The sequence below is a fragment of the Saccoglossus kowalevskii genome, chromosome 20, assembly GCF_978046115.1.
Source record: "Saccoglossus kowalevskii chromosome 20, keSacKowa6.1, whole genome shotgun sequence".
Taxonomy (NCBI): domain Eukaryota; kingdom Metazoa; phylum Hemichordata; class Enteropneusta; family Harrimaniidae; genus Saccoglossus; species Saccoglossus kowalevskii.
This window is the reverse complement of record NC_140660.1, coordinates 644070-671019: the sequence shown is the minus strand read 5'-3', so window position 1 is coordinate 671019 and position 26950 is coordinate 644070. Positions and strand designations below refer to the sequence as shown.

Below are 26950 nucleotides of genomic sequence, written 5' to 3'. Positions count from 1 at the left end.
ATCCACTGTAGTATTATCACACTCTCACCCACAACAAGATCACCTAACTACCCTAGTATTATCACTCTTACCCATTATTAGACCACCTATCCACTGTAGTATTATCACTCTCATCCACCATAAGACCACCTATCCACTGCAGTATTATCACACTCTCACCCACCATAAGACCACCTATCCACTGTAGTATTATCACACTCTCACTCACCATAAGACCACCTAACTACCCTAGTATTCTAATAATAGTATTATTATTATCTCATTCACCATAAGGAAAGAGATCTCGCCACGCTGGTTGGCGGTGGTCGGCCCGACCAGCACTCACTCATTGGAACATTCCCAACTAGGACTATTGTTTGATTGTTATTATAATTTGTACATACCGACATATCCTGCCAGTCATGGATTATAATTTGTAAACAATAGACCTAGTCACACGACATAGTAGCGGCTAGTAAATTTTGTGTTTTTTACCGAAGTGATAACAAATAATCGCTAAAAGAAGTAACATTTTTTTGCATGGCATAAGGCCACACTGATTTAATTTTATGGATGACATCCTCTGGAGACCCCAAAACTAATGCGAGAGGACGAAAAAAAAAATGCTGACAAAAAAAAAAATGCTGCTAAAACCACAGGACTGGTATTAGGATTTGAAGCACAGAACACAGAGTATCAAAAAACAACAAGAAGTCTTTATTTGTAGGAGGCACATATTGATGTACACATCTCAAACTGTGTTACTGTCACAGGTATAACCATTTCAGACAAGCTCTAGTACATGTAGTCATGATGAAGTATCTTCAGTCAGAAACACTGCATTCAAGGTACAGCATGAACACCATTTTCAGTACAAGTCAAGGCAGAATGTACATATCACTACTTTATGACGAAATTGGCACGTTTTGAGGTAGTCCAAAACGATTTTTACAACAAGCCGGTGCTTTGCGACAATATAAGTCCGCAAGTTCCGGTCAGAAAACCAATCTGTGGAGACTCGTCGTCAGAGATTTTTATTTTTAAGAACAGGCGAAAACTAATGCGCGCGCGGATTTCATCCATAAAATTAAGTCGGTGTGGCCTAATGACTGAGTAAAAATTATTCGTATAACTGATGTATAAAATCGCTGAGTAAGTTTTGTCATGTCATAACTTTGAAAATCGTTTGGAAGTTTTATTTGTTCGTTTGTTTGTTCGTTCATTACTGTAAATGTAAATGTTTTAGAAGTTGATGGTATGAATATTGAATCACAACAATACGCCAAATAATTACGATTTTTTGGAGAAGAATGTTTTTGGAGTAAATGAGATCATGATAGTCCTGAACATATTCCTGGCAGACATGTTTCAAATGCGTTTCATTTAACCTTTTACAATAGACATTAATATTGTAATAATAATTTGTTTGTTTCTGTTGTTAGTCTGCAGCATTTGTATTTCGAGAATGTTTCATTATTAAATTCAAACTCTTCTAAATTGTGAAACATAATGTGTTGACTCCAATAAAAAAATATTTGCACTGTGACCGACCTCATTAATATTCACTGGCTAATTAATAATAATATAGCTCATTAATATTCACGAGCAACCAGCACTCCCATTGGGCTGGCGAGATCCCTGTAGGAGCATCTAACTACCCTGGTATTATTCAAATTTCACCTACCATAAGACCACTTAACTACCCTGGTATTATCCAAATTTCACCTACCATAAGACCACTTAACTACCTTAGTACCGGACTCTGCCGTAAATTCGCCCATCCAAAAAATCACCCTGGACAGTTTCACGGCTGGTGGGCCCTTATTTGGGGTTCAAAATTTCAAAAAATCAACATCAAATATTTTTGGGGGCTTATATTTTCATTGAAAAATCCACCTACACCGACTTTCAGTGCCGGCAGTTGGACCACCCATGGATGGACGAACAAGTACGATCATGGACCACCCAAAACGAAAGAAACTATTGCAGAAGCTAATCTAAAATTTTATACATTTTTTTTCTTGCTGAATTAAAAAGTAGACCGCGCATCTTTCTCCAAAAAATTCACATTAACGAACATTGTGCGCCAAATACAATTATTTTTTTTCATTTTATTAGTAACAAAAGTATATTCTAAAAGAAGTTTCAAATAAAGACGCATTGCTTAGTAGCAAATAATCGCTGTTGTCCAATCCGGTCATGCTACGTTGATTATTACCTAGTAATGATTATAATAACATGCAAAAAATAAATTCGTTGAATTGTTATGAAATGCAAATAAATTTCCACTTATTTCATCATAAGCGAATGATTCTGATCGTATTTTTAACGCTCCATGCTGTAGAAATGAATATCCACCATGTTTGACCTAGGACGATGTTCTTTGACCTGATAGGTCAAATCGCTATTTAACTAATGAAAACGATGAATAATGCCAACGTGTTTACCATAGCTCATTTAAATATGTTAATGTTATTGAACACAGCACGGAAGAGATTTGCCAATGTTGTTGTACAATCTTTTGGCTTGGATTTTGATGAGAAAGTGGCATGATTTGTTTTTAAATAAAAAAATTAGTTGTTTTCAAAAGATAAACTGAACAGTTGAGAAATAATATAACATTGTTTACAGCGATAACAGCTCATTGTTGAAACAAAACCTATTCACGGTAGTCGCAATAAACATCAATACTCTTGAATAGACGTCAATGACTACGGCGAAACTATTAGGCATCAGAAAAGATTAAAATAACACCTTAAAAAACTGCCGAACAATCGCCCGTCCCATTTTATTTTTTTTAAAACCTGAACTGCCGTTTAATGGCCCAAGGCGAATTTATGGTATTATCTAAATCTCACCAACCATAAGACCACTTAACTACCCTAGTATCATCATAATCTCATCTACCATAAGACCACTTAACTACCCTAGTATTATCACAATCTCACCCACCATAAGACCACTTAACTACCCTACTATTATCATAATCTCATTTACCATAAGACCACCTAACCTGGTTTTATCACACTCTTACCCACCACCTGACCATCTAACTACCCTAATATTATCATATTCTCATCTATCAGACCACCTAGCCATTGTTTAATGCCATCTTACCTGCCATCAGACCACCTAACTATCCTGGCATTACTTTCTCTGACTTCCATGCCATCATCATTCAGTACCTTTCGCCACCTCATTGTGTTTTCAACCTAGTAAGACATAAAAATATTGTCACAAGTTACATGAACCAGGTGTTCAACCCCATGAAGTCATTGGCTGATGTTATGCATAACAATTAGAACCAAGTGTTCAACCTATTGAAGTGATTAGCTGATGTTATGCATGACAGTTTGAACCAGGAGTTCAACCTGATGAAATGATTGGCTGATGTTTTGCATGACTGTTTGAACTAGGTGTTCAACCCTATGAAGTGATTAGCTGATGTTATGCATGACAGTTTGAACCAGGAGTTCAACCTGATGAAATGATTGGCTGATGTTATGCATAACAGTTAGAACTAGGTGTTCAACCCTATGAAGTGATTGGCTGATGTTATGCATAACAGTTAGAACTAGGTGTTCAACCCTATGAAGTGATTGGCTGATGTTATGCATAACAGTTAGAACTAGGTGTTCAACCCTATGAAGTGATTGGCTGATGTTATGCATAACAGTTAGAACCAGGTGTTCAACCTTGTGAAGTGATTGCCTGATGTTATGCATAACAGTTAGAACCAGGTGTTCAACCCTGTGAAGTGATTGGCTGATGTTATGCATAACAGTTAGAACTAGGTGTTCAACCCCATGAAGTGATTGGCTGATGTTATGCATAACAGTTAGAACTAGGTGTTCAACCCTGTGAAGTGATTGGCTGATGTTATGCATGACAGTTAGAACTAGGTGTTCAACCCTGTGAAGCATCGTCCGCCTGCACGGTGTTGTTTCGTTCGGATATTCCTCCCTCTACAACACCGTGCGGTAATTCTATTCATAACCGTGTATGTCATGTGGTTGTGCGATAGAAAGTTTACCGACCAATAGAAAGCTTTGTTACAATGACTGCCAGAAACGGCTGGAGCTTTGCATTCCTGATGTCTTCGGCTTCATTTCTGCCGATATATGTTGCAGCATGGAACTATATAGTTCCATGGTTGCAGTGACATCATGAACTTTGAGGTATAACACCTACTCTTCTATAGTACCCAACAGTGGTGACAACACTATTACCACGCTCGACAGTCGCAAGGCCGGTAAAGCATAATAACATAAGGATTTACTATTTCCAGTGCGACTAAAAACGAGCACATCAGACACGGCACTAAGTATAGTTTGAATAGCTTTAGTCTGAATATCAGTGAGTTGCATGATGTATGGATATCGTCGCTGTATTGCCTTGACATCCAAGCCAACACAGCTTCCACTGTGCGCAGCGAAATTTATTCTCGAGTCAGACATTTTCACCGCCTGGCAATCATCATGGTGAAAACAAAGTCCGATAAATTCTAAGAAAACGGTGTTTTGGGATGGTCGTTGAAACCTCTGAACAGTGTAACAAGATTTCCCCTACATATGCAACATATTTAAATTTGGTTGTTTAGGATTTCTTCAAAGTTAAGGTCATGCTGTTTTCTAAAATTTAGTCGTTTTCACCGGCTTTTCGACCGATACTTCACATCAGCTCGCGCAGAGCCCATAGAAATACATGGCAGAGTGGAGCGCGTGGGGCATCTCGTGATGAATTTGATAGCTTGGCCAAGCGCATTGAAGAAAGAAGCAATATGATTGGCTGTTGGTAAATTAATTCTAAACTGTGAGGGCATTGTCACATACACATATTCCTAATGAAATACTTCAAGGTGATAGCGGAGTGCTTCGCCGGAACAATCACCTTGAAAATTCAAGATGCCTGTGAAGTGATTGGCTGATGTTATGCATAACAGTTAGAACCAGGTGTTCAACCCTATTAAGTGATTGGCTGATGTTATGCATAACAGTTAGAACTAGGTGTTCAACCCTGTGAAGTGATTGGCTGATGTTATGCATAACAGTTAGAACTAGGTGTTCAACCCTATGAAGTGATTGGCTGATGTTATGCATAACAGTTAGAACCAGGTGTTCAACCCTATGAAGTGATTGGCTGATGTTATGCATAACAGTTAGAACTAGGTGTTCAACCCTATGAAGTGATTGGCTGATGTTATGCATAACAGTTAGAACCAGGTGTTCAACCCTATTAAGTGATTGGCTGATGTTATGCATAACAGTTAGAACTAGGTGTTCAACCCTATGAAGTGATTGGCTGATGTTATGCATAACAGTTAGAACTAGGTGTTCAACCCTATGAAGTGATTGGCTGATGTTATGCATAACAGTTAGAACTAGGTGTTCAACCCTATGAAGTGATTGGCTGATGTTATGCATAACAGTTAGAACTAGGTGTTCAACCCTATGAAGTGATTGGCTGATGTTATGCATAACAGTTAGAACCAGGTGTTCAACCCTATTAAGTGATTGGCTGATGTTATGCATAACAGTTAGAACTAGGTGTTCAACCCTATGAAGTGATTGGCTGATGTTATGCATAACAGTTAGAACTAGGTGTTCAACCCTATTAAGTGATTGGCTGATGTTATGCATAACAGTTAGAACTAGGTGTTCAACCCTGTGAAGTGATTGGCTGATGTTATGCATGACAGTTAGAACTAGGTGTTCAACCCTGTGAAGCATCGTCCGCCTGCACGGTGTTGTTTCGTTCGGATATTCCTCCCTCTACAACACCGTGCGGTAATTCTATTCATAACCGTGTATGTCATGTGGTTGTGCGATAGAAAGTTTACCGACCAATAGAAAGCTTTGTTACAATGACTGCCAGAAACGGCTGGAGCTTTGCATTCCTGATGTCTTCGGCTTCATTTCTGCCGATATATGTTGCAGCATGGAACTATATAGTTCCATGGTTGCAGTGACATCATGAACTTTGAGGTATAACACCTACTCTTCTATAGTACCCAACAGTGGTGACAACACTATTACCACGCTCGACAGTCGCAAGGCCGGTAAAGCATAATAACATAAGGATTTACTATTTCCAGTGCGACTAAAAACGAGCACATCAGACACGGCACTAAGTATAGTTTGAATAGCTTTAGTCTGAATATCAGTGAGTTGCATGATGTATGGATATCGTCGCTGTATTGCCTTGACATCCAAGCCAACACAGCTTCCACTGTGCGCAGCGAAATTTATTCTCGAGTCAGACATTTTCACCGCCTGGCAATCATCATGGTGAAAACAAAGTCCGATAAATTCTAAGAAAACGGTGTTTTGGGATGGTCGTTGAAACCTCTGAACAGTGTAACAAGATTTCCCCTACATATGCAACATATTTAAATTTGGTTGTTTAGGATTTCTTCAAAGTTAAGGTCATGCTGTTTTCTAAAATTTAGTCGTTTTCACCGGCTTTTCGACCGATACTTCACATCAGCTCGCGCAGAGCCCATAGAAATACATGGCAGAGTGGAGCGCGTGGGGCATCTCGTGATGAATTTGATAGCTTGGCCAAGCGCATTGAAGAAAGAAGCAATATGATTGGCTGTTGGTAAATTAATTCTAAACTGTGAGGGCATTGTCACATACACATATTCCTAATGAAATACTTCAAGGTGATAGCGGAGTGCTTCGCCGGAACAATCACCTTGAAAATTCAAGATGCCTGTGAAGTGATTGGCTGATGTTATGCATAACAGTTAGAACTAGGTGTTCAACCCTATGAAGTGATTGGCTGATGTTATGCATAACAGTTAGAACCAGGTGTTCAACCCTATTAAGTGATTGGCTGATGTTATGCATAACAGTTAGAACTAGGTGTTCAACCCTATGAAGTGATTGGCTGATGTTATGCATAACAGTTAGAACTAGGTGTTCAACCTTGTGAAGTGATTGGCTGATGTTATGCATAACAGTTAGAACTAGGTGTTCAACCCCATGAAGTGATTGGCTGATGTTATGCATAACAGTTAGAACTAGGTGTTCAACCCTGTGAAGTGATTGGCTGATGTTATGCATGACAGTTAGAACTAGGTGTTCAACCCTGTGAAGCATCGTCCGCCTGCACGGTGTTGTTTCGTTCGGATATTCCTCCCTCTACAACACCGTGCGGTAATTCTATTCATAACCGTGTATGTCATGTGGTTGTGCGATAGAAAGTTTACCGACCAATAGAAAGCTTTGTTACAATGACTGCCAGAAACGGCTGGAGCTTTGCATTCCTGATGTCTTCGGCTTCATTTCTGCCGATATATGTTGCAGCATGGAACTATATAGTTCCATGGTTGCAGTGACATCATGAACTTTGAGGTATAACACCTACTCTTCTATAGTACCCAACAGTGGTGACAACACTATTACCACGCTCGACAGTCGCAAGGCCGGTAAAGCATAATAACATAAGGATTTACTATTTCCAGTGCGACTAAAAACGAGCACATCAGACACGGCACTAAGTATAGTTTGAATAGCTTTAGTCTGAATATCAGTGAGTTGCATGATGTATGGATATCGTCGCTGTATTGCCTTGACATCCAAGCCAACACAGCTTCCACTGTGCGCAGCGAAATTTATTCTCGAGTCAGACATTTTCACCGCCTGGCAATCATCATGGTGAAAACAAAGTCCGATAAATTCTAAGAAAACGGTGTTTTGGGATGGTCGTTGAAACCTCTGAACAGTGTAACAAGATTTCCCCTACATATGCAACATATTTAAATTTGGTTGTTTAGGATTTCTTCAAAGTTAAGGTCATGCTGTTTTCTAAAATTTAGTCGTTTTCACCGGCTTTTCGATCGATACTTCACAGCAGCTCGCGCAGAGCCCATAGAAATACATGGCAGAGTGGAGCGCGTGGGGCATCTCGTGATGAATTTGATAGCTTGGCCAAGCGCATTGAAGAAAGAAGCAATATGATTGGCTGTTGGTAAATTAATTCTAAACTGTGAGGGCATTGTCACATACACATATTCCTAATGAAATACTTCAAGGTGATAGCGGAGTGCTTCGCCGGAACAATCACCTTGAAAATTCAAGATGCCTGTGAAGTGATTGGCTGATGTTATGCATAACAGTTAGAACTAGGTGTTCAACCCTATGAAGTGATTGGCTGATGTTATGCATAACAGTTAGAACCAGGTGTTCAACCCTATGAAGTGATTGGCTGATGTTATGCATAACAGTTAGAACTAGGTGTTCAACCCTATGAAGTGATTGGCTGATGTTATGCATAACAGTTAGAACTAGGTGTTCAACCCTATGAAGTGATTGGCTGATGTTATGCATAACAGTTAGAACCAGGTGTTCAACCCTATTAAGTGATTGGCTGATGTTATGCATAACAGTTAGAACTAGGTGTTCAACCCTATGAAGTGATTGGCTGATGTTATGCATAACAGTTAGAACTAGGTGTTCAACCCTGTGAAGTGATTGGCTGATGTTATGCATAACAGTGAGAACTAGGTGTTTAACCCTGTGAAGTGATTGGCTGATGTTATGCATAACAGTGAGATCTAGGTGTTCAACCCCATGAAGTGATTGGCTGATGTTATGCATAACAGTTAGAACTAGGTGTTCAACCCCATGAAGTGATTGGCTGATGTTATGCATAACAGTAAGAACTAGGTGTTCAACCCTGTGAAGTGATTGGCTGATGTTATGCATAACAGTGAGAACTAGGTGTTTAACCCTGTGAAGTGATTGGCTGATGTTATGCATAACAGTGAGATCTAGGTGTTCAACCCCATGAAGTGATTGGCTGATGTTATGCATGACAGTTTGAACCAGGTGTTCAACCCCATGAAGTGATTGGCTGATGTTATGCATAACAGTGAGAACTAGGTGTTCAACCCTGTGAAGTGATTGGCTGATGTTATGCATAACAGTGAGAACTAGGTGTTTAACCCTGTGAAGTGATTGGCTGATGTTATGCATAACAGTGAGATCTAGGTGTTCAACCCCATGAAGTGATTGGCTGATGTTATGCATAACAGTTAGAACTAGGTGTTCAACCCCATGAAGTGATTGGCTGATGTTATGCATAACAGTAAGAACTAGGTGTTCAACCCTGTGAAGAGATTGGCTGATGTTATGCATGGCAGTTAGAACTAGGTGTTCAACCCTGTGAAGTGATTGGCTGATGTTATGCATGGCAGTTAGAACTAGGTGTTCAACCCTGTGAAGTGATTGGCTGATGTTATGCATAACAGTTAGAACCAGGTGTTCAACCCTGTGAAGTGATTGGCTGATGTTATGCATGGCAGTTAGAACTAGGTGTTCAACCCCATAAAGTGATTGGCTGATGTTATGCATAACAGTTAGAACTAGGTGTTCAACCCTATGAAGTGATTGGCTGATGTTATGCATGGCAGTTAGAACTAGGTGTTCAACCTTGTGAAGTGATTGGCTGATGTTATGCATAACAGTTAGAACTAGGTGTTCAACCTTGTGAAGTGATTGGCTGATGTTATGCATGGCAGTTAGAACTAGGTGTTCAACCCTATGAAGTGATTGGCTGATGTTATGCATAACAGTTAGAACTAGGTGTTCAACCCTGTGAAGTGATTGGCTGATGTTATGCATAACAGTTAGAACCAGGTGTTCAACCCTGTGAAGTGATTGGATGATGTTATGCATAACAGTTAGAACTAAGTGTTCAATCCTGTGAAGTGATTGGCTGATGTTATGCATAACAATTAGAACCAGGTGTTCAACCCCATGAAGTGTGATTGGCTGATGTTATGCATAACAGTTAGAAATCATAATTTCCTGATTTTATTATTATTCAAATCAGACATATTTTTATTACTATGATGACGTACCTTTAATTTCAATCGAGTTCTTCCCTCTTCATCTAAAACCTCATCTTCTTCAATCTCATCTTCATATGTTGCAGCATCAAAAGGACGCGTTTCCACACTAAGAAAATTTGGAAGCTTTGCAAAATGAACTTCACTACCTAAATTTGGTGTAATTTTTGGAATTTCTACTTCAATTTTGGTTAGTGGCACTTCTTCTGGTTCGTCATCACCTTGCTCATCGCCTTCCATCTGCATAGCAAATAATGGTTGTCATGGTTACTTCATAACTGAATAGTGTATATGCTTTAATTGTGTTAGTGTAAAATAGCTCATAATCTATTTTTGTCAAAATTATTTTTTGATGAAAAATCAATTTTGCTTTTTTTCACAAAGTTTATTTTCATATTCATTTGACAAGTTGAATGTAAAATAGAAAAATACCTGTATGTCATTTGTTTTCTCTGTCGTTGCCATGGATTTTTCATCATCACTTTCTGAACTGATGTCGCCAGCATCTCCGAACAAGTCTTCATGTGTGGCACCTGCAGCTGCAAAAAAAAAGTAATTGAATATTATAAAAACAGCAGAACAAATTAGATCTATCAGTGAATGGATGCTCAAGTCTGAATCACAAGTATTGTGGTGACTGCTGGATGGCACAACTACTGGACAATCTTTATGTTATCTGAAGAAACTTTCAATAAAATTCAAGCCTTTTCTTTTTTACCTTTTCACCACCAGTTCCCCATTCTTATCACAAATTCACAAAGTAGTTTATAGTCTGCACTTTCCTTCAGAAGATTGGGACAAAAACAGCAACAATTTTTGAGTAAAATCTGTCAATTGACTCAAATTTTGTCTGTTGGCTCCAAAATTAGGGCTCATTGCCAGAAATATTTAAGAATATAGGAAAAAAGTGTGGAAACAAGCAGCCAGTCGGCTGAGATAGCTCCACTGTTAGCAATGCACATTTCAATTAAAGAACAGAAGATATCATTAGAAAATGAACAAAATGTATAGTATCAAAGCAATTGGACTTGCGGTTTTCAACAAGAAGTCGAAAATATCACTTTTTACCAAAAATGACAAAAATATTCACCAAAATTAGAGATATCATTACAAAATGAACAAATCTGAGAGAGGTCCACATGTAGTACCTATACATGTAATAACAAAGCAATTGGACTTGCGTTTTTTAACAAGAAGTCGAAAATATCACTTTTTACCAAAAATGACAAAAATATTCATCAAAATTAGAGAATTGAAGATATCATCATGAAATGAACAAATCTGAATTAGAACCACATGTAGTACCTATACATGTAAAAACAAAGCAATTGGACTTGCGGTTTTCAACAAAAAGTCGAAAATATCACTTTTTACAAAAAATGACAAAAATATTCACCAAAATTAGAGAATTGAAGATATAATCAATAAAATGAACAAATCTAAGAGAGGTCAACCCAAGGTACATATACACCAAGTATCAAAGCATTCAGGCTTGTAGTTTTCAAGAAGAAGTCGAAAAAGTCAAACATTGACACGGACGACGGAGGACAATCACTCATATGATAAGCTCCTCTCGACAAAGTCGACAGCGGAGCTAAAAATTGGGTGAGAAAGTCTGGTTGTGAAAAGGTTACAATGTTGTCAATGTCATGATAATGTCCCTACCTGCTTCATCATCATCCGACATTAATTCCTTTTTCGATCGCCTACCAATGACATCATCATCACTGTCCTCTAAAAAAACCCACAAAGTTAAGGAGTCACAGCAAGAATCAGATGCATGAAGCAGAACATTCTACAGAAGCTTAAAGGCCCAGTAGCTGTAATGAAAACGTCTCTAACGGCGTTCTAAATAACTATTTTGGGTTGAAAACTTGTTGCATTTATCTTTGAAATTGCTTATCTCCTGTTATAATAAAATGTACATCGATCTCTGTGCGGATACGAATGCGGAGAAAATGCTCACGATCGAACTCAACGCCATATTTCTAGGTGGTCTGACTGATCACGAGATGAAGAACTCTTCTACACGTCTTCTACACCGATCTAACGCATATCGCGCTAGGTGTGCCGGGAGTTTGTTCGAAATTTCGAACGTTTCGAAGTCAATTGTCGATTGCCACGTATTTTACGGATATATTAAATCGTTTCAGAGACCTGTTTACTAAATAATGATAAATGAAACTTAGAAAGCTTGTAAGAACAATCTGGGCCCAAATCGCACAAATTGCAATAAGTTTACGCTGGTTCGGATGGAGTTCTACGCGTGATTTTATTGCGCTCAAGGACGTTCTATTTTCGAACTAGTTGAAACCGGAAATAACGCAACTACTTTCGAACTTCAAACACAAATTTGATTATCGTTATTATGTGTTAGTTTCTGTTGTTTCAAAGATTGAATTATGTATGACAATAATATTTCACTTTATAAACAATATTTCACTATAATATGTGATTCAAAGACAACCCAAATTGTAAAAAGCAATATCAAGTTCCGCGTATAAACACTGTTGTAAAGAGGCGGCGGAGCGAAATTTTAGCCAAAATCGGCTAGTAAGGCGTCATATGACACAGGTTTGGGCTGGGACAGCGCTTCCGGTGACGACACAACGGTAAGGCGTCATATGACACAGGTTTGTGCTGGAACAGCGCTTCCGGTGACGACACAACGAAGTACTCGGAATTGCGCACGCGCAAACAATCAGTAATGACGTATGATGGTTTAACAAACGGAGCTTAGGGTACGTACAATAAACACTTCACGATGTTGATTCAGTGCTTTTAGCGAGCTTATAAAGCATACAGAAGGGCCCGGTACCAAATAATTTAACTAGTTTCAGCTAATAGAACGGAAATAATTGCTATTCATGTAGAACACGTTTGCAATACAAAAAACTAGGTCGTTACAGCTAGTGTATCTTTAAGGGGTTGAATCTACATTAAATGGCACCAACTCAGCTAGTAGAAAAAGAAGCAATGATTTTCACTAGATTTCAGCTGATTAATAATCTATGAAAAATTGAATAATGTTGTCAGTGAATGATTTATAATAAATAACATTTGATTAATGATTGAAGAAATGAACTCTGCAACAAACAACACTTGATTAATAAACTCAGTTTTGAATCTACAATCAATAACACTTGATTAACTACTTAATTAATAAGTTCAATTTTGAATCTACAATCAATAAAATTTGATTAATGACTTGATTAATAAACTCAAAGTTGAAGAATCAAATGTTGGAACATCCTGTTTTCTACCGTACTTGACCGCGTTCGCACCCAGGGTCCTCAACATAGAAAATCATGATATTTTAGGGATTGGCTTACCTGAGCACCCCCCTCAGAAAAGAGTGAAAATGACAATGTGCCAGAATGAGGGTGATTTTATATAGTACAACTTAGAGGGAGAATAAAATTACGAAATAAGTTGCATTGTTATTGACTTGAAGAAACAGAAACGATACAAAAAATATGCACATTTCATTACAATATCAATTACGTACAACCCAATTTTTTGAAATTAAAATTTTTAGAGTCTGTTGAACACAGTCAAAGTCAAAATCTTCATCATTATCTCCACTGATGAATGCGTTGCATCATAAGCAAACTTTCTGCCATGATGTATTTGCCTGATTTGACTAGCAACAACGTCCTTTGACATAATAGGTCAAGTCGGAAATTCCTGTAGACTTTCTGGTAACGCAATGCAGAAGTGAATTAGCGATGTCGAAGTACCATCTGTTGGAATTGATTTTGGCAAATAAACAACATGTTTTTTTTCTTCAAAAATCTGGTAATTAGCAATTTTAAATAGGTAAACTGAATATAGCATGAAAAATTTACTGCATTTTACATTTATTAACAGGTCATTGTCGAAGTGTAGTTTTTGCATGGTTACTGTTGTCTACGGCGGTCCATATCCATTCTGTATCATATAAGAACCATTACCAGTAATTGTTAAGCAATGATCAAAGACCAAGTTTTAAATTATTGGCATTTTGAAGGGGTGGGCGCTTTGCCGAATGTGACCCCGAATATAAAAATTGCACAAAAATGGGGGGTGGGCACTTGACCGGGAATGGGTGCTAACGCGATTGAGTATGGTACCATGTTTGTTGACAGCTTAGAGTAATGTTGGACATCCTGTATTCTAACTACCATGTTTCTTGACAGCTAATAGATTAATGTTAAAACATCCTGGACATTCATCCAATTCCTTCTTAGGTATAACACCTAAAAAAGCTGACATGTATTTATCATCTACAAAAAAAATGACAAAGTTAGGGGGTTAAACTTATAAAACAAAAATGACAAAGTTAGGGGGTTAAACTTATAAAACAAAAATGACAAAGTTAGGGGGTTAAACTTATAATACAAAAATGACAAAGTTAGGGGGTTAAACTTATAATACAAAAATGACAAAGTTAGGGGGTTAAACTTATAAAACAAAAATGCAACGGACGAATGGACAGATACATCTGGGAAACTAAAATAAAACCAATCAAACCTGATTCAGAAATATGGCACACAACATTTTAAGATACATATTTTAGAAAAAATTCCAAAAGTGTTTATCAAACTAAATTAATTTTTCATCAAAGAAAAAGTTAAATTAATTAAAGTAGCAGCTGGTAGGACAACAATCATGAATATTAATTAACTCATGAATATTAATGAGCAATCAAAATTAAAGTCAGAAAAGTGGCATGCATCAGCAATGGCAAGCAGGTAAATCATTGAAGACATGATAAAATCATGTTTTATTGGTCTAAAGTGGCCACCAGTAGGTCAGAGGTCATCAAAATGACACAACAAATCAGGATGCATACTTGTATACATATAAATACAGTATGTCTTGTGTTTGTACCTACTTTTATGTATGTCTAAGAACACACACTCAAACGAACATGGCCACTAGTTAGCCATTTTTTAAATCAAATCACAAAACAAACTTGTGAGCATCAGTAACACATGAAGTGGTATGCAAACCTTTTCACCACCAGTTTCCTCTTTATATCACAAAATAGTTTCGTTTATAGTCTGCAGTTTCCTTCAGTACATTGTGTATAAACTGAAAATTGGCTATAAAAATGTTGTCTGTCGGCTCCAAAATTAGGGTTCATTTCCAGAAATATTGCCGAATACACAAATGTATAAGAAAACAAGTTTGAACCAAATTGGTCAAAACATGTCAGAGAAATGACTTCAGATATGCAAAAACATAAAACAAAAAGTGCAATTTAGTGCATTTAAAAAAATGGCTGCCAGTCAACCATCTTTGACTACAGTACTCATTTCGCCCAACCTCCCACCCGCTTCCAAATTTCGATCGCTTTTTTTCGCTCGCTTTGTTCAATTTGACAATTTCTGCTCGCTCGCTCGCCTGACAGCACAATAAACTGCCCTCATTTACAGTTTATTACCTATTGTTTCATGTACAAGTGTATCATTTTTGTTTTTATGATGTTAAAAGAAGAATAATAATACATGTACAATCAAAAATTTATAGAACCACCGTTCAAAAAATACGGTTGATCACACTGACATATCAAAATGTATTATTACCAATTTTATATGGCAGTGTGATCCACCATATTTTTTTAATGGTCGTTCTATAAATTTCTGATTGTATTTATTCTTCTTTTAACATCATAAAAACAAAAATGATACACTTGTACATACAACAATAGGTAATGAACTGTAAATGCGGGCGGTTGCGCTGTCAGGCGAGCGAGCGATTGGATACTTCCGGATTTGCGAGGTAAAAAAAAAAGCGGAAATTGTCCGGTCGAATTGAACAAAGCGAGCGAAAAAAAAAGCGATCGAAATCCGGAAGCGGGCGGGAGGTTGGGCGAAATGAATACTGTATCTGTATTTTTGTCATCGCAACATATAGCAATCCAAGTACACACACACACACACACACACACAAACAGATCCCAAAACATAAGACCCTATTTCAGACAACAATTAACAGGACCTAATAAACGTAACTGATAATATTAACTACCTGACTGGTCTTCTTTTTTTACCACATTATCCTCAGAATCTTCACCATCTTTACTTTCAATACTTATATTTTTGTCATCATCACCTACACCAGAAGCAGCATCATCACCTGCGCCAGAGGCACCATCATCACCTACACCAGAAGCAGCATCATCACCTACACCAGAAGCAGCATCATCACCTACACCTGAAGCAGCATCATCACCTGCGCCAGAGGCACCATCATCACCTGCGCCAGGAGCACCATCATCACCTACACCAGAAGCAGCATCATCACCTGCGCCAGAGGCACCATCATCACCAGACTCTGCCTTCATATCAGAGTCATTCCCTGATTCTTCTTCATTGCCAGACCCTTCTCCTGAACCAGCAAGGGGTGTTTCTCCTCCAGATTCTTCTCCAGAACCAGCAAGGGGGGTTCCTCCACCAGATGCTGCTTCTGAACCAGCAAGAGGGGTTTCTCCTCCAGATTCTTCTCCAGAACCAGCAAGGGGGGTTTCTCCACCAGATGCTGCTTCTACTTTTGATCCAACCTCTGACCCCTCTTCATTTCCAGAACCTGCATCTGACCCCTCTTCATTGTCAGAACCTGCCTCTGACCCCTCTTCATTACCAGAACCTGCCTCTGACCCCTCTTCATTGCCAGAACCTGCCTCTGACCCATCTTCATTACCAGAACCTGCCTCTGATCCCTCTTCATTGACAGAACCTGCCTCTGACCCCTCTTCATTACCAGAACCTGCCTCTGACGCCTCCTCATTACCAGATTCAACCTCTGATCCTGCTTCATTACCAGATCCCGCCTCTGACGCCTCCTCATTACCAGATTCGACCTCTGAGCCTTCCTCAATACCAGATCCTGCCTCTGACGCCTCATTACCAGATCCAGCCTCTGACACCTCCTCATTACCAGATCCAGCCTCTGACCCCTCATTACCAGAACCAGCTGCCTCCTCTGCTTCTGACCCTTCTTCATTCCCAGATTCATCAGCAGATTCTGCTGATGCTTCCCTTGAACCCTCATCATCCTCTCTCTCTGAATCTCCCCCAGCATCTGAACCACCAGATTCTTCTCCACTTTCTGCTTCAGAACCACCTGACTCCTGATTAACCTCACTTCCAGAATCTTCTGAAAGAAACAAAAACAACAAGTTGTTAAACAGCAAAAAAAACAAACTTAAACATGTCAGCCATTTTGAATCAGAACTGGAAACAAATGCACCGTATTTATCCTGGTAAGTGCCCAGGGTCCTGAACACGGAAAATTGACAAAAAATAGGTATGGGTGAATGCCCGGATATCCCCTGCAAAAAAACAATTGACAACACGCAGATCGAACTGTGGCAGGGAATAGAATGGTGAATGAAAATATGCAACAGAAATAAATCAACAAAATGAATCATTAGAAACTTATTGCTTATAATGTGACAAATAAACTGGTTTTGACAAATAATATGGTTTTGACTAATACCTGATCAACTGTCATACAAGATCAATAATTATAATAATCCAATGAATGTTTAGTACAAAAATGACTTCCATTTGACCATCTTGAATCAGATCATCTAGTAAATATGTATGCAAAACATAATACTGTATACTGTAAAATACTTCATTTTTGCTTAGAAATAATAATATTTTCACTGAATGAGGAATGATTCAGTGACAATAAAATCCAGCAAATATACCGTTGTTGCTATATTTTACATTCAACTTTACAAAAATCAGTGAAAATAAATTCCATACTGAACACCTACAAAGTCTTTTCAGCGAAAATTAATTCCAGTCAAAATAAAGTATTCTACAGTATATAAAGTTTGAACATGATTTTGAAGTTGATTTGAATAACAAAATGTCTTGCATCAATGTCTCATTATATGTCTCTTTTCAACAAAATCCATCCACACATGACCCAGATACAGTTCTGGAATAACAAAAGCGTTTGATGCGTAACACACCACTGTGCAATAATACTGTCTACAGGTATTGTACACAGGCACCACACAGTTTAGACAGATACAAAACAGCACTACAAGGTCCACTAAACTTTACTAAACCCTACTTCTAAAACCAAATAACCTAAGTACATCTACAATTCAATATGACCAAATAGTCGTCATTTTAATCAAAATCGAGCATTTCTGCGATTCCAGAAATGGATCTTGGTTATGCATGAACATTGAACATTACGAGACATTGAGTTACATGTATGATACAAATTTCATATATTTCTCAAACAGGCAATAGCTGTCTTAAAATAGTATTTTCACATACAAATATAGTAATGACTCTTGCATAAAAAATGGTATTTTGGTTTGAACTGAAAGTATTCACGTTTGGCACAAAAATAATATTATGAAAATGCGTGAAGCAAAAAAATGGCAAGTACATGTACATTCAAAAACCTTTAGGTTGCATGCAATTGACACTTATCAGGTATCACAATTACAGTGTTTTATTTGGGACAAATCTCCCAACAAATGTACTACCAGTAGGTGAGAACAAATTAGACTAAAGGACAATGGTTATTGCTCCACACAGGAATTTTATTAAACAAGGGAACAGGGGCGCAGTGCCCTCATGTCATGGCCATGCGCTCCCATACCCTGGGGAGCAGATCCTCATGCAACGATAAAATTCTGAATGACCAGGGATCACATGTGGCCACAGTCTTCAACTGTGACCTGTCTGATAGTAATTTTGGCCCCAAGGAATGCTCCATTTTAACTCCACACCCTGGTAGGGAGAACACTATCTCTCCCACTTGGTGGTGCCGCTGAATTGCAGTGCTCCCTCTTGCAGTTTTTTTCTGGAAAAACCCCTGTCCACACATTTGCAAGATATGAGTCTCATACATGTATAAACAAAGACGACAACTTGGACAAACCTAGAGGTAAGCAAGATTTAATTAGGTAAATTTGTTTGGTAATTGGAAAGAATCAAAGGAGCCGTAAATTAGTGCAAGTGGTGCCCAGGTCAACACTAGTTCTTGTGACTTCATTAAAAAAATCCATTGAATTGTGGGAAAATCAATGTGTATCAACACAGATGTCGAACATGCATGTTGCAATGGCCACTACCCCTTAAAATATCAAGAGAATCTACCAATCAGGAGACTTTTACCATATTTTCGCCTGTATGTTTTGAACATTGGTGACATACTCTCATGTCCCAAATAAACATACCTCCCGGAATAAACATAGCCCTCGGAAAATTTCCAAAACTACTGGTAAATTGTTTCCTTGCTTCTAAAATGTGCTCATACTGGTGTACATTGTATATGCAAACTTTTCACTGTCCCTTGTTAGGAATATAAATGAACTACAAAAGATGCATTTCTAGCAAAATACTTCAAATCTCTGTTTGAAAGGCCACAACATGTAATGAAATAACAAACCAATCACTACTTGAGTCGGCCTGGCTGGGTAACTGCACAATACATACAATAATGTATGCAAATGAGATATGAGCAGCTCCACCAAATTTTACAATATTCTTTCCACCGTAGTTATGACTCTAGTGTGATTTTCCACTCCTTAGCAATAGTAGTTTATTGTATTGTATTGTACTGTACCATATCGTACAAATTTATTGTGATTCTTCAGGAGTTTTTCTAGAAAAAAACTGCAAGAGGGAGCACTGCAATTCAGCGGCACTACCAAGTGGGGGAGATAGGGTTCCCCCAACCAGGGTAATTTTGATAATTCTAAGTTAAAATGGAGCATTCTATGGCTTCCTTGGGGCCAAAATTATTATCAGACAGGTCACAGTCGAAGACTGTGGCCACATGTGATCCCTGGTCAATCAGAATGTCATGGTTGACAGAGGATTTGCTCCCCAGGGTAAGGGGGCGTATGGCCAGGGCATGAGGGCGCTGCGCCCCTGTTCCCTTTTTAAAAAAAATCTCTGTTCTTTATGTGTTTGTAATATTATTTAGCTTTAGTTAGCATTCTGTTTAGTTGGTTAACTTTACTGTATCTTAATGTAGTTTATTTTATTTTTATACGACCATAGAACAACTCACTGTAGTTTGTTTTAATGTAGAATAAAAAAATTAAACCAGTTATGGTACAATAGTGACGTATTGCGCAAAATTGTTGCAGGGACAATACTTTTCTCGATTTGCACACGAAATGGACAGAAGTATCAATCAAGTTCGTCTCGTGTAACCTTTGTGGCTGGCAAAAAGCAAGATACCGTATAATCTTTTACATAGGCGTCAAGGAGGAGTGAAAGGCCTTAATTTAGTTCTAGAATGGGCGTCATGAAATGTTGGCAAATTACAGTCAATCAAAAAAACTGTTCACATGACGACAACAAAATATTTAATATGCATTTTTTTAATTTTGTTGGTTGGTAACGAAAAGTATATTCTAAAAGAAGTTTCGAACACATTACTTAGCAGCAAATGATTACGGTACAGTAGCACTGCATCTCACAAGTGAATAACTTACTCGTTTTCAAAGTTTTGCAATTGTTGATTACTGTAAAATACTTTATTTTCGCTTGGAATTAATTTTCACTATTTTCGCTGAAGGAATGGTTCAGTGAAAATAAAATCCAGCGAATATACTTGTATTTCTATATTTTACATTCAACTCGCCAAAAATCAGTGAAAATAAATTCCATACAAAACACCCAAAAAGCCTTTTCTGCAAAAATTAATAAAGTAGTTTACAGTAGTACTCAGTAGTGATTATAATAACGTACAACAAATAAATTCGTTGAATTGTTATGAAATACAAGTAAAATTTGACTTAGTTTCATCGTAAGCGAATGATTTCGGTCACATGTAAATGCTCAATGTGATATGATAGTCGCCATGTTATCCATGCACACGAGACAGGTTTATTGACCGGATAGGTCAAGTCGCTATTTAAAGGGGAACTAAATAGAGCCTATTTTGGTGTTTGTATTTATCAAGTTATGTATATTGATTATAAATTTGAAAAAAACAATTAAAAAAAACAATTATTATCTTCAGAGTTATGATGATTTAAATATGAGAAACCATAAACCTGCAAAGGACTTCCGTTTGCGCCATCTTGCCATAAAAAAACGCCCCCATGAGGTATAAACAGGTAAGGTAACAAAGCACGATGACGAAATAGTATCTGATTAAATATAAGCAACTTAAGGAGCCATAGTTGGCTGGACTGGTGAATTGACTTCTAGTCTAGGTTGTTTTGACTTTTACGTTAATGTTATTTACAAGCGTATCAACATAGAAACATTATGGATGTGCGATTGATCGAGACAGGCATTTTGTTTTGTTTTTTGTTGTCTAACTGTCTAATAAATGCTGTTTCCAGTACTGCACTGTGCGGCGTGCAAATTATTCAAAGTATGGATGCTGGAGTATGCAATCTTGAGTTCGTAGGGTGATGGTGGAAACATTTTCTTCCATGTATTCACGGGGCTGCACTGGCAAATCATGGGACAAGTGTCACAGGAACACCAAGCAGATAGTTCACAGACTTCCGTGTAATTTAAAATAAAACTATCATCAGAACAAGGGGCATCGTCGACGATATACTCTCATCACTCACACTGGACTGACCTGAATCTTCACAGTATACCGTACTTCCCTAATAAAGCCAGGAGGCATGAACACGTAAAGGAAAAGTAAGGGATGAGCTTGTACTCGAGGACCAACTCTCAGAAAAAATGATTTTTGTTTTAGGGTTAAACACTAACCATCTTGCAAACAACGAAAAATTATCCAAAAAAAATATTCGTTCACCACGCTGGGCTCGGGAAAATAATACTCATTTTAGAAGAAAAAAAATGCGTCATTGATTTGAACAACACTTACAATGAAGAAACAAACATGTTCATAACAAACACACACATTTTATTACAATACGATTTACATACCGTCTGAATTTACGGTGAAATAATGGGTAGGGTCTGTGAGGAAACAGTGGACGAAGGCATTTATCAATATCTTCGTTTTAGTATGTTTTCGATCGTATGCAAAATCTCGGCGCAAAGCAATTTTTCACCATGAGATTTCTCAGCACGATTTGACCTGGAACAACTTCCTTTGACATAACAGGTCATGTCTTTCATTAACCAATCAAATTGATGTGTCGTAATGATGAAATTTTCCAATTATTGACGATGATTTTTTAACGCAATGCGGAAGTGAATGTTAAAATGCGATCTGTAGCACTGATTGCAATGAAAAAACGATTTTTCCCTAAAAACTGGCGATTTGCAATTTCCGAAATATAAATGACGGTTAATAGTAACCGTGGGTAAGTGGAGGAAGAATTTAAACACCTTTCTCGGTCGCCCACATGTCACATGGTTCAAACCGTAGGCCTTTCATGATAGTCTCAAAGTAAACCATGCCCAATAACCAGGTACACGACTTAACGATCACATTTTTGGCTTTTCGAAAGCTACTACTATATGGATTACTCCAGTATTGCAACATCGGGGCTCATTCTGAGTAAATGACAAAATAGAAAGGATGCGAACCACGTTGTGTACGTTCGCCATGCACATAAAACTAAAAGCATGAACCAAACTAACATGCCAATCACGATTATTATGAAATGAAACACACTTTTTACACGCATATTTTGAAGAATATCGTCGACGCCCAGTAAAAACACTCTGGGCTTATAATCTTGAATGCTCTCAACTCGATAAATACCAAGTAAAAATATAGGGATGGGCTTTTGGGCAATTGGGCTTTCACTCTCAAAATACTGTGGTTCAAACGCATAAGGCTCTAACCCAAGTTTTAAAAAGCACATTGTGCATATAAAAGTTGAGTTTATACTAATAGTACACAATGCTTGGCAGCATGAACGGCTATGTACAATGGCGTATGTGAATGCGATCAGATACTAAAACGTCATAGCCTTGAAAAGTACCCGGATGTTAAATATGTTCGTTCGTTATTTATTCCTCTCTATGAATGGCCTGCATTGTGTTTAATTGCAAGCACTTGTTGATTGATTGATTTGTTTTTTAAATCAAGATTTTTTTTAATCAGCCCGATTTAGAAAAATAAATAACCGTATTGTCCCAAATAAGAATGTACCGGGTGGAATTTTTCGGGGAAAAAAATAAACGTATCGGTACGTTTATTTTGAACATGAGAGTACTCCCAAAAAATGAGTTTGTTGTGCTGTGCACGCAAACATCATAAATTGTGCATCCTTGGATTGACAAAGAATGTACAGTATCAATTACTTTGTGCCTAGTATGTTAATAAAGCTTGTATCAGTGTTGCCCTCAGAACACTGTCTAATTGTGTTGAGAAGGATCTGTCTTTCACGTCATGTATAACTGACATTTTAACAGAAAGTACTTTTTATCTTCAATATCTTTAGTATCGAATACAGGAATGCTTCTTTCAGTAATGTTAATTTTATGGTATCTGCCCATTTCAATTTGTAAAACATGTGCATTTAATCATAGTTTGGTCATTGATGATCTGTGTAGTGGGTTATTTACTGTCAGCAGATAATTTTGAAGTCCAAGTTCAGTTTTTAAATTCCTATAAGTACGTAGTTTATTTCTATGGTTAATACCTTTAATGTCATTGTGTATATATCCTTCTTCATGTCACTTATATTTATAGGGGGCATATTCAATTACATTGGGGATGGAGTGTAAGGTAAAAAAATATTTAAACTGACACCTATACACTCAGTGTAGGGGAACGTCCAAGGAAAAGTTGTATGCGTCTCATCAAGAAAAATGGGTTAGGGTTCGGAAGAGGGGGCCTAAGAGAACTCTTTCCCAATTAACTTAAATTTAGGAGAGTTATAGTAGATGTTAAAAGTACAGTACAGTTCTCGCGAAAGCTTTGGCTTCACTTCAGCGCCAGCTTCGCTTCAGCATCGCATCGTTATGGCATTGTTATGGCATTGTTATGGCTTCATCGTCGCATCAATGTTGCGACAATAAAAAGTTAGGCGATTATCGCTTCGCTTCATTGTGGCCTCATTATGGCGACAATGTGGCATCAGCATCGCTTCATCAAACAAAGAAGTACTGTACTCATTTCCCCCAAACCTCTTGACTGCTTCCGCTTTCGACCGGTCAATTTCTGTTTTATTTTCGACCGTGCAAAAATTCGGACTACTAAAAATTTTCTGGTTTCCATAGATCACAGTTACTAGTTTAGTAACCGTGCATAGATGTTGAACAACCGTCAAAAGTTCAAATACTTTTTGTTTTAACTATCTATAATTATATGCACGCAATCTGACCCTTTGACCTAAATTTGGCTGGGATTGAATATTTTATTTTAGACAATAATTCCGACGTGACGCACTGCTACAAAATGTATTTCAACAGAAGTACAACATGGTTGTCTGGGTCTTTTTTCCTGATTGTGTTGAGTTTACGATTTGTATAATTATTGTTGTTTCCCCCCAAACAGAAGACAAGCCGAAGGACCATGAAGCTAAATAGAATTCCCACGCATGGACTGGGTAAAAAAAATATTTCTACGGCTAAAATAAAAATGACCTAATATTACACCTCTTTGTGTATTTGTCAATTTTGCATATATTTGGTATGACCGTATGGTCGTAAATACCTAGAAAAATCTCGTCTTTCATTAATAATTTTATTTGTTTGAAATGTCTACCGATCGTGTCCCAATAATTTGTTTCTCCAAACGGTCCCAACGTCCGTCATTCAACACAATCAGCATTTATTTATTGTAAAATAATGAGGATCATGTCACGTAATTTACGGGCTGTACAACCAAATAATTAAACAAGTACTATTTATTGTATTTTTGTTTTACCTCGCGAAACTACAACAGAGCGTAGAGTTGTCGCGGTGAAACAGTCGCCTTGAAATCGATGGAACTTCAACTACTACATGTAGTATCCATTTCTCACCTTGAAATAAAAACCAGTCTTACCAATCGCTAGCTTTATTTTATTCGAATTCATAAAATTCACGAGTTTCCGACATTTGTTGGCAACTTCCGCGCTAAAATGGTTGAAAATGTGGGTGTGGTTTTCTCGCAAAGTCCTGTTGAAAATACGGACAAATATGATTCTGTGACCCAGGTCGTGCTCCTATCAGGTGACTCTCAGCCAATCAATGATGTTGTAACAAAACATATTTGACGCAAATTGAAGGGTCGTCGTACCATCCAATCTCCATCGTCGATTCACAAGGTTTTTTTCGGTGCTTCGCAATTATTCACTGAAAAACATCGGTATATTTTGACAAACGGATGGGATTTGACCTCAGTTCAAAAAAAGAAAAAAAAAAAAAAAAAGGGCTAAGATACAAATCAGTTTTGCAAGTTGGGAAATAAGGTAAACCATACTGGGGTCAATGATTTTCAGTATCGAAGGACTTCCGTGTGAATCATGATTTTCAAATTGTTCATCGGCTGGTCACCAAATATTTACGACTACAACTAAATTGACACGTTTTTTTCTGACGCCCAATAAATTATTCCTGCATGTCAAGCGCTATTCGATTTTTTACAGGGCATGTGGCTCGTTTTCATTCGAAAATATGTTAGAGAGAATACTTTTAAAGTACGTATAGATCGAGCTCAGATCACTGATCGTGACTTAATTTCGAGAATTGGTTGTCAAATTTTACCAGACCGATGCCACCACAACATCCAATCATATGTTGGAAATGTATGCACTTGTTTTGGAACTTTGTATCAAGATGACTGGCGACAACGCACCAGTCAGCGTACGTGTGTTTTGCATGTTTTAGTAGTCCGGGCATGGGATCGGATTCAGTTAAAATTAAACGATACACAGAAAACTACCACCGAAATGAGGAATCTGAATCTTAGCAGCAAATAAAATGAGTGAAAAAAAGGTAATTTTATAACAAGAACAGTTTCACTTCGTATATAGCAAATGCGTTGTATCAGAACGACGATTGATTTGAATTTATCACGATTTTCCTTGCAGTCAATATGAAACTCGTCACCTTGCCGATTGTAATGTACTTCGCAAAGTTGTTGGTGCCCAATACTCGCAACACTCAAATAATTAAACAAGATATCTTTTTAAAATGTCAATTTACTCTTGATCATATTATTTTATTCGCCTTGAATTTCAAATTGATTACATATTGAACTTCCGTGTATGTGTTTTTCTCTACTGCCTTTCCGTGTGAAAATAATGAGGTCATACTCATGTCACAATACGTTGAAGCTGATGCCATGTTGATGCCATGAGACTGCAAAGCTGAGGCCACGATGATGCCACAAAATAAGCCAGGCGAACACAGCTTCAATTTTCAATGACGCGAAGCTGATGCCACATAGATGCGATGCTGAGGCGACAATGAAGCCATGCTTAGGCGACAAAACGAACAATGATGCCACAAAAGCCAAAGCTTTCGCGAGAACTGTACTGTACATGTGAATCACAGAAATGAGAAAATACACAAACAATAAAATGGTAAAAATGGAACAATGAAATGCTGTATCACGTATTTGTTGTTTATTTGTTGCTGTACCTGATGGTAAGTAATTACGGTGATATTGTGCGGCTTGATACGTCAGCGCTAGATGACAATAGTAAAAGACTGCGCAAAACATTCAAGTCGGTGATGATAAAACTGTACATTGTAATTGTTTAATACACACAGTCTTCGTAGCAAGTAACACAGCGTAGTCCTAATGACACATTATCAGGTATAGGGACGAATAAATAATAAATGCGTCATTCAATGGGATTTTGTTTTTGTACAATTTCCGTGTCTAGCGCCCGGGACCCATGACATATGTACGGCCATAAATAAACTAAAACACGTGAACGTACGAACGTCAACGCCGGATGGTCGAGGATGTTACAGATCGTGCAAAAACTCACTAAATTCGTGATTTAAATTGTACTTCTAGTTGGTCTGATACGTCCGATATTAATAGACGCCACCAGCATGACATTTTCATCTCCATTCATTGCCTTACCGTTTTTTTCGCCTTCACTGTCGGTCCCAAACAAATCCTGCAGCTCCGCCATTTTAGGTCAACTGACGATTCCATTATTCAGAGGGGTGGGGAATTTACGTTGCAACCCCATACCACAATATTACAGTTATTGTTAACATTGTTTAATTATTGATTAGTATTCTTGTG

At 37.8% G+C, this 26950-nt stretch overlaps 1 protein-coding gene across 2 annotated transcripts in view; it reads right to left on the bottom strand.

Annotated features, from left to right (window-relative positions):
• LOC102803820 (uncharacterized) overlaps positions 1 to 26866 on the bottom strand; it is a 41904-nt gene extending 15038 nt beyond the window's left edge. The window contains exons 1-6 of one of the 2 annotated variants that reach the window (XM_085494609.1): positions 26783 to 26866; positions 15851 to 16978; positions 11501 to 11569; positions 10268 to 10374; positions 9848 to 10075; positions 3097 to 3191 (exon numbers count right to left, since the gene is read on the bottom strand). In XM_085494609.1, the coding sequence (XP_085350735.1) occupies positions 3097 to 3191; positions 9848 to 10075; positions 10268 to 10374; positions 11501 to 11569; positions 15851 to 16978; positions 26783 to 26834 (1679 nt within the window). In that variant the 5' untranslated portion in view covers positions 26835 to 26866. The remainder of the gene's footprint in view (positions 1 to 3096; positions 3192 to 9847; positions 10076 to 10267; positions 10375 to 11500; positions 11570 to 15850; positions 16979 to 26782) is intronic. The other variant, XM_085494610.1, reaches the window with a different exon arrangement.
• Positions 26867 to 26950: the final 84 nt, after the last annotated feature.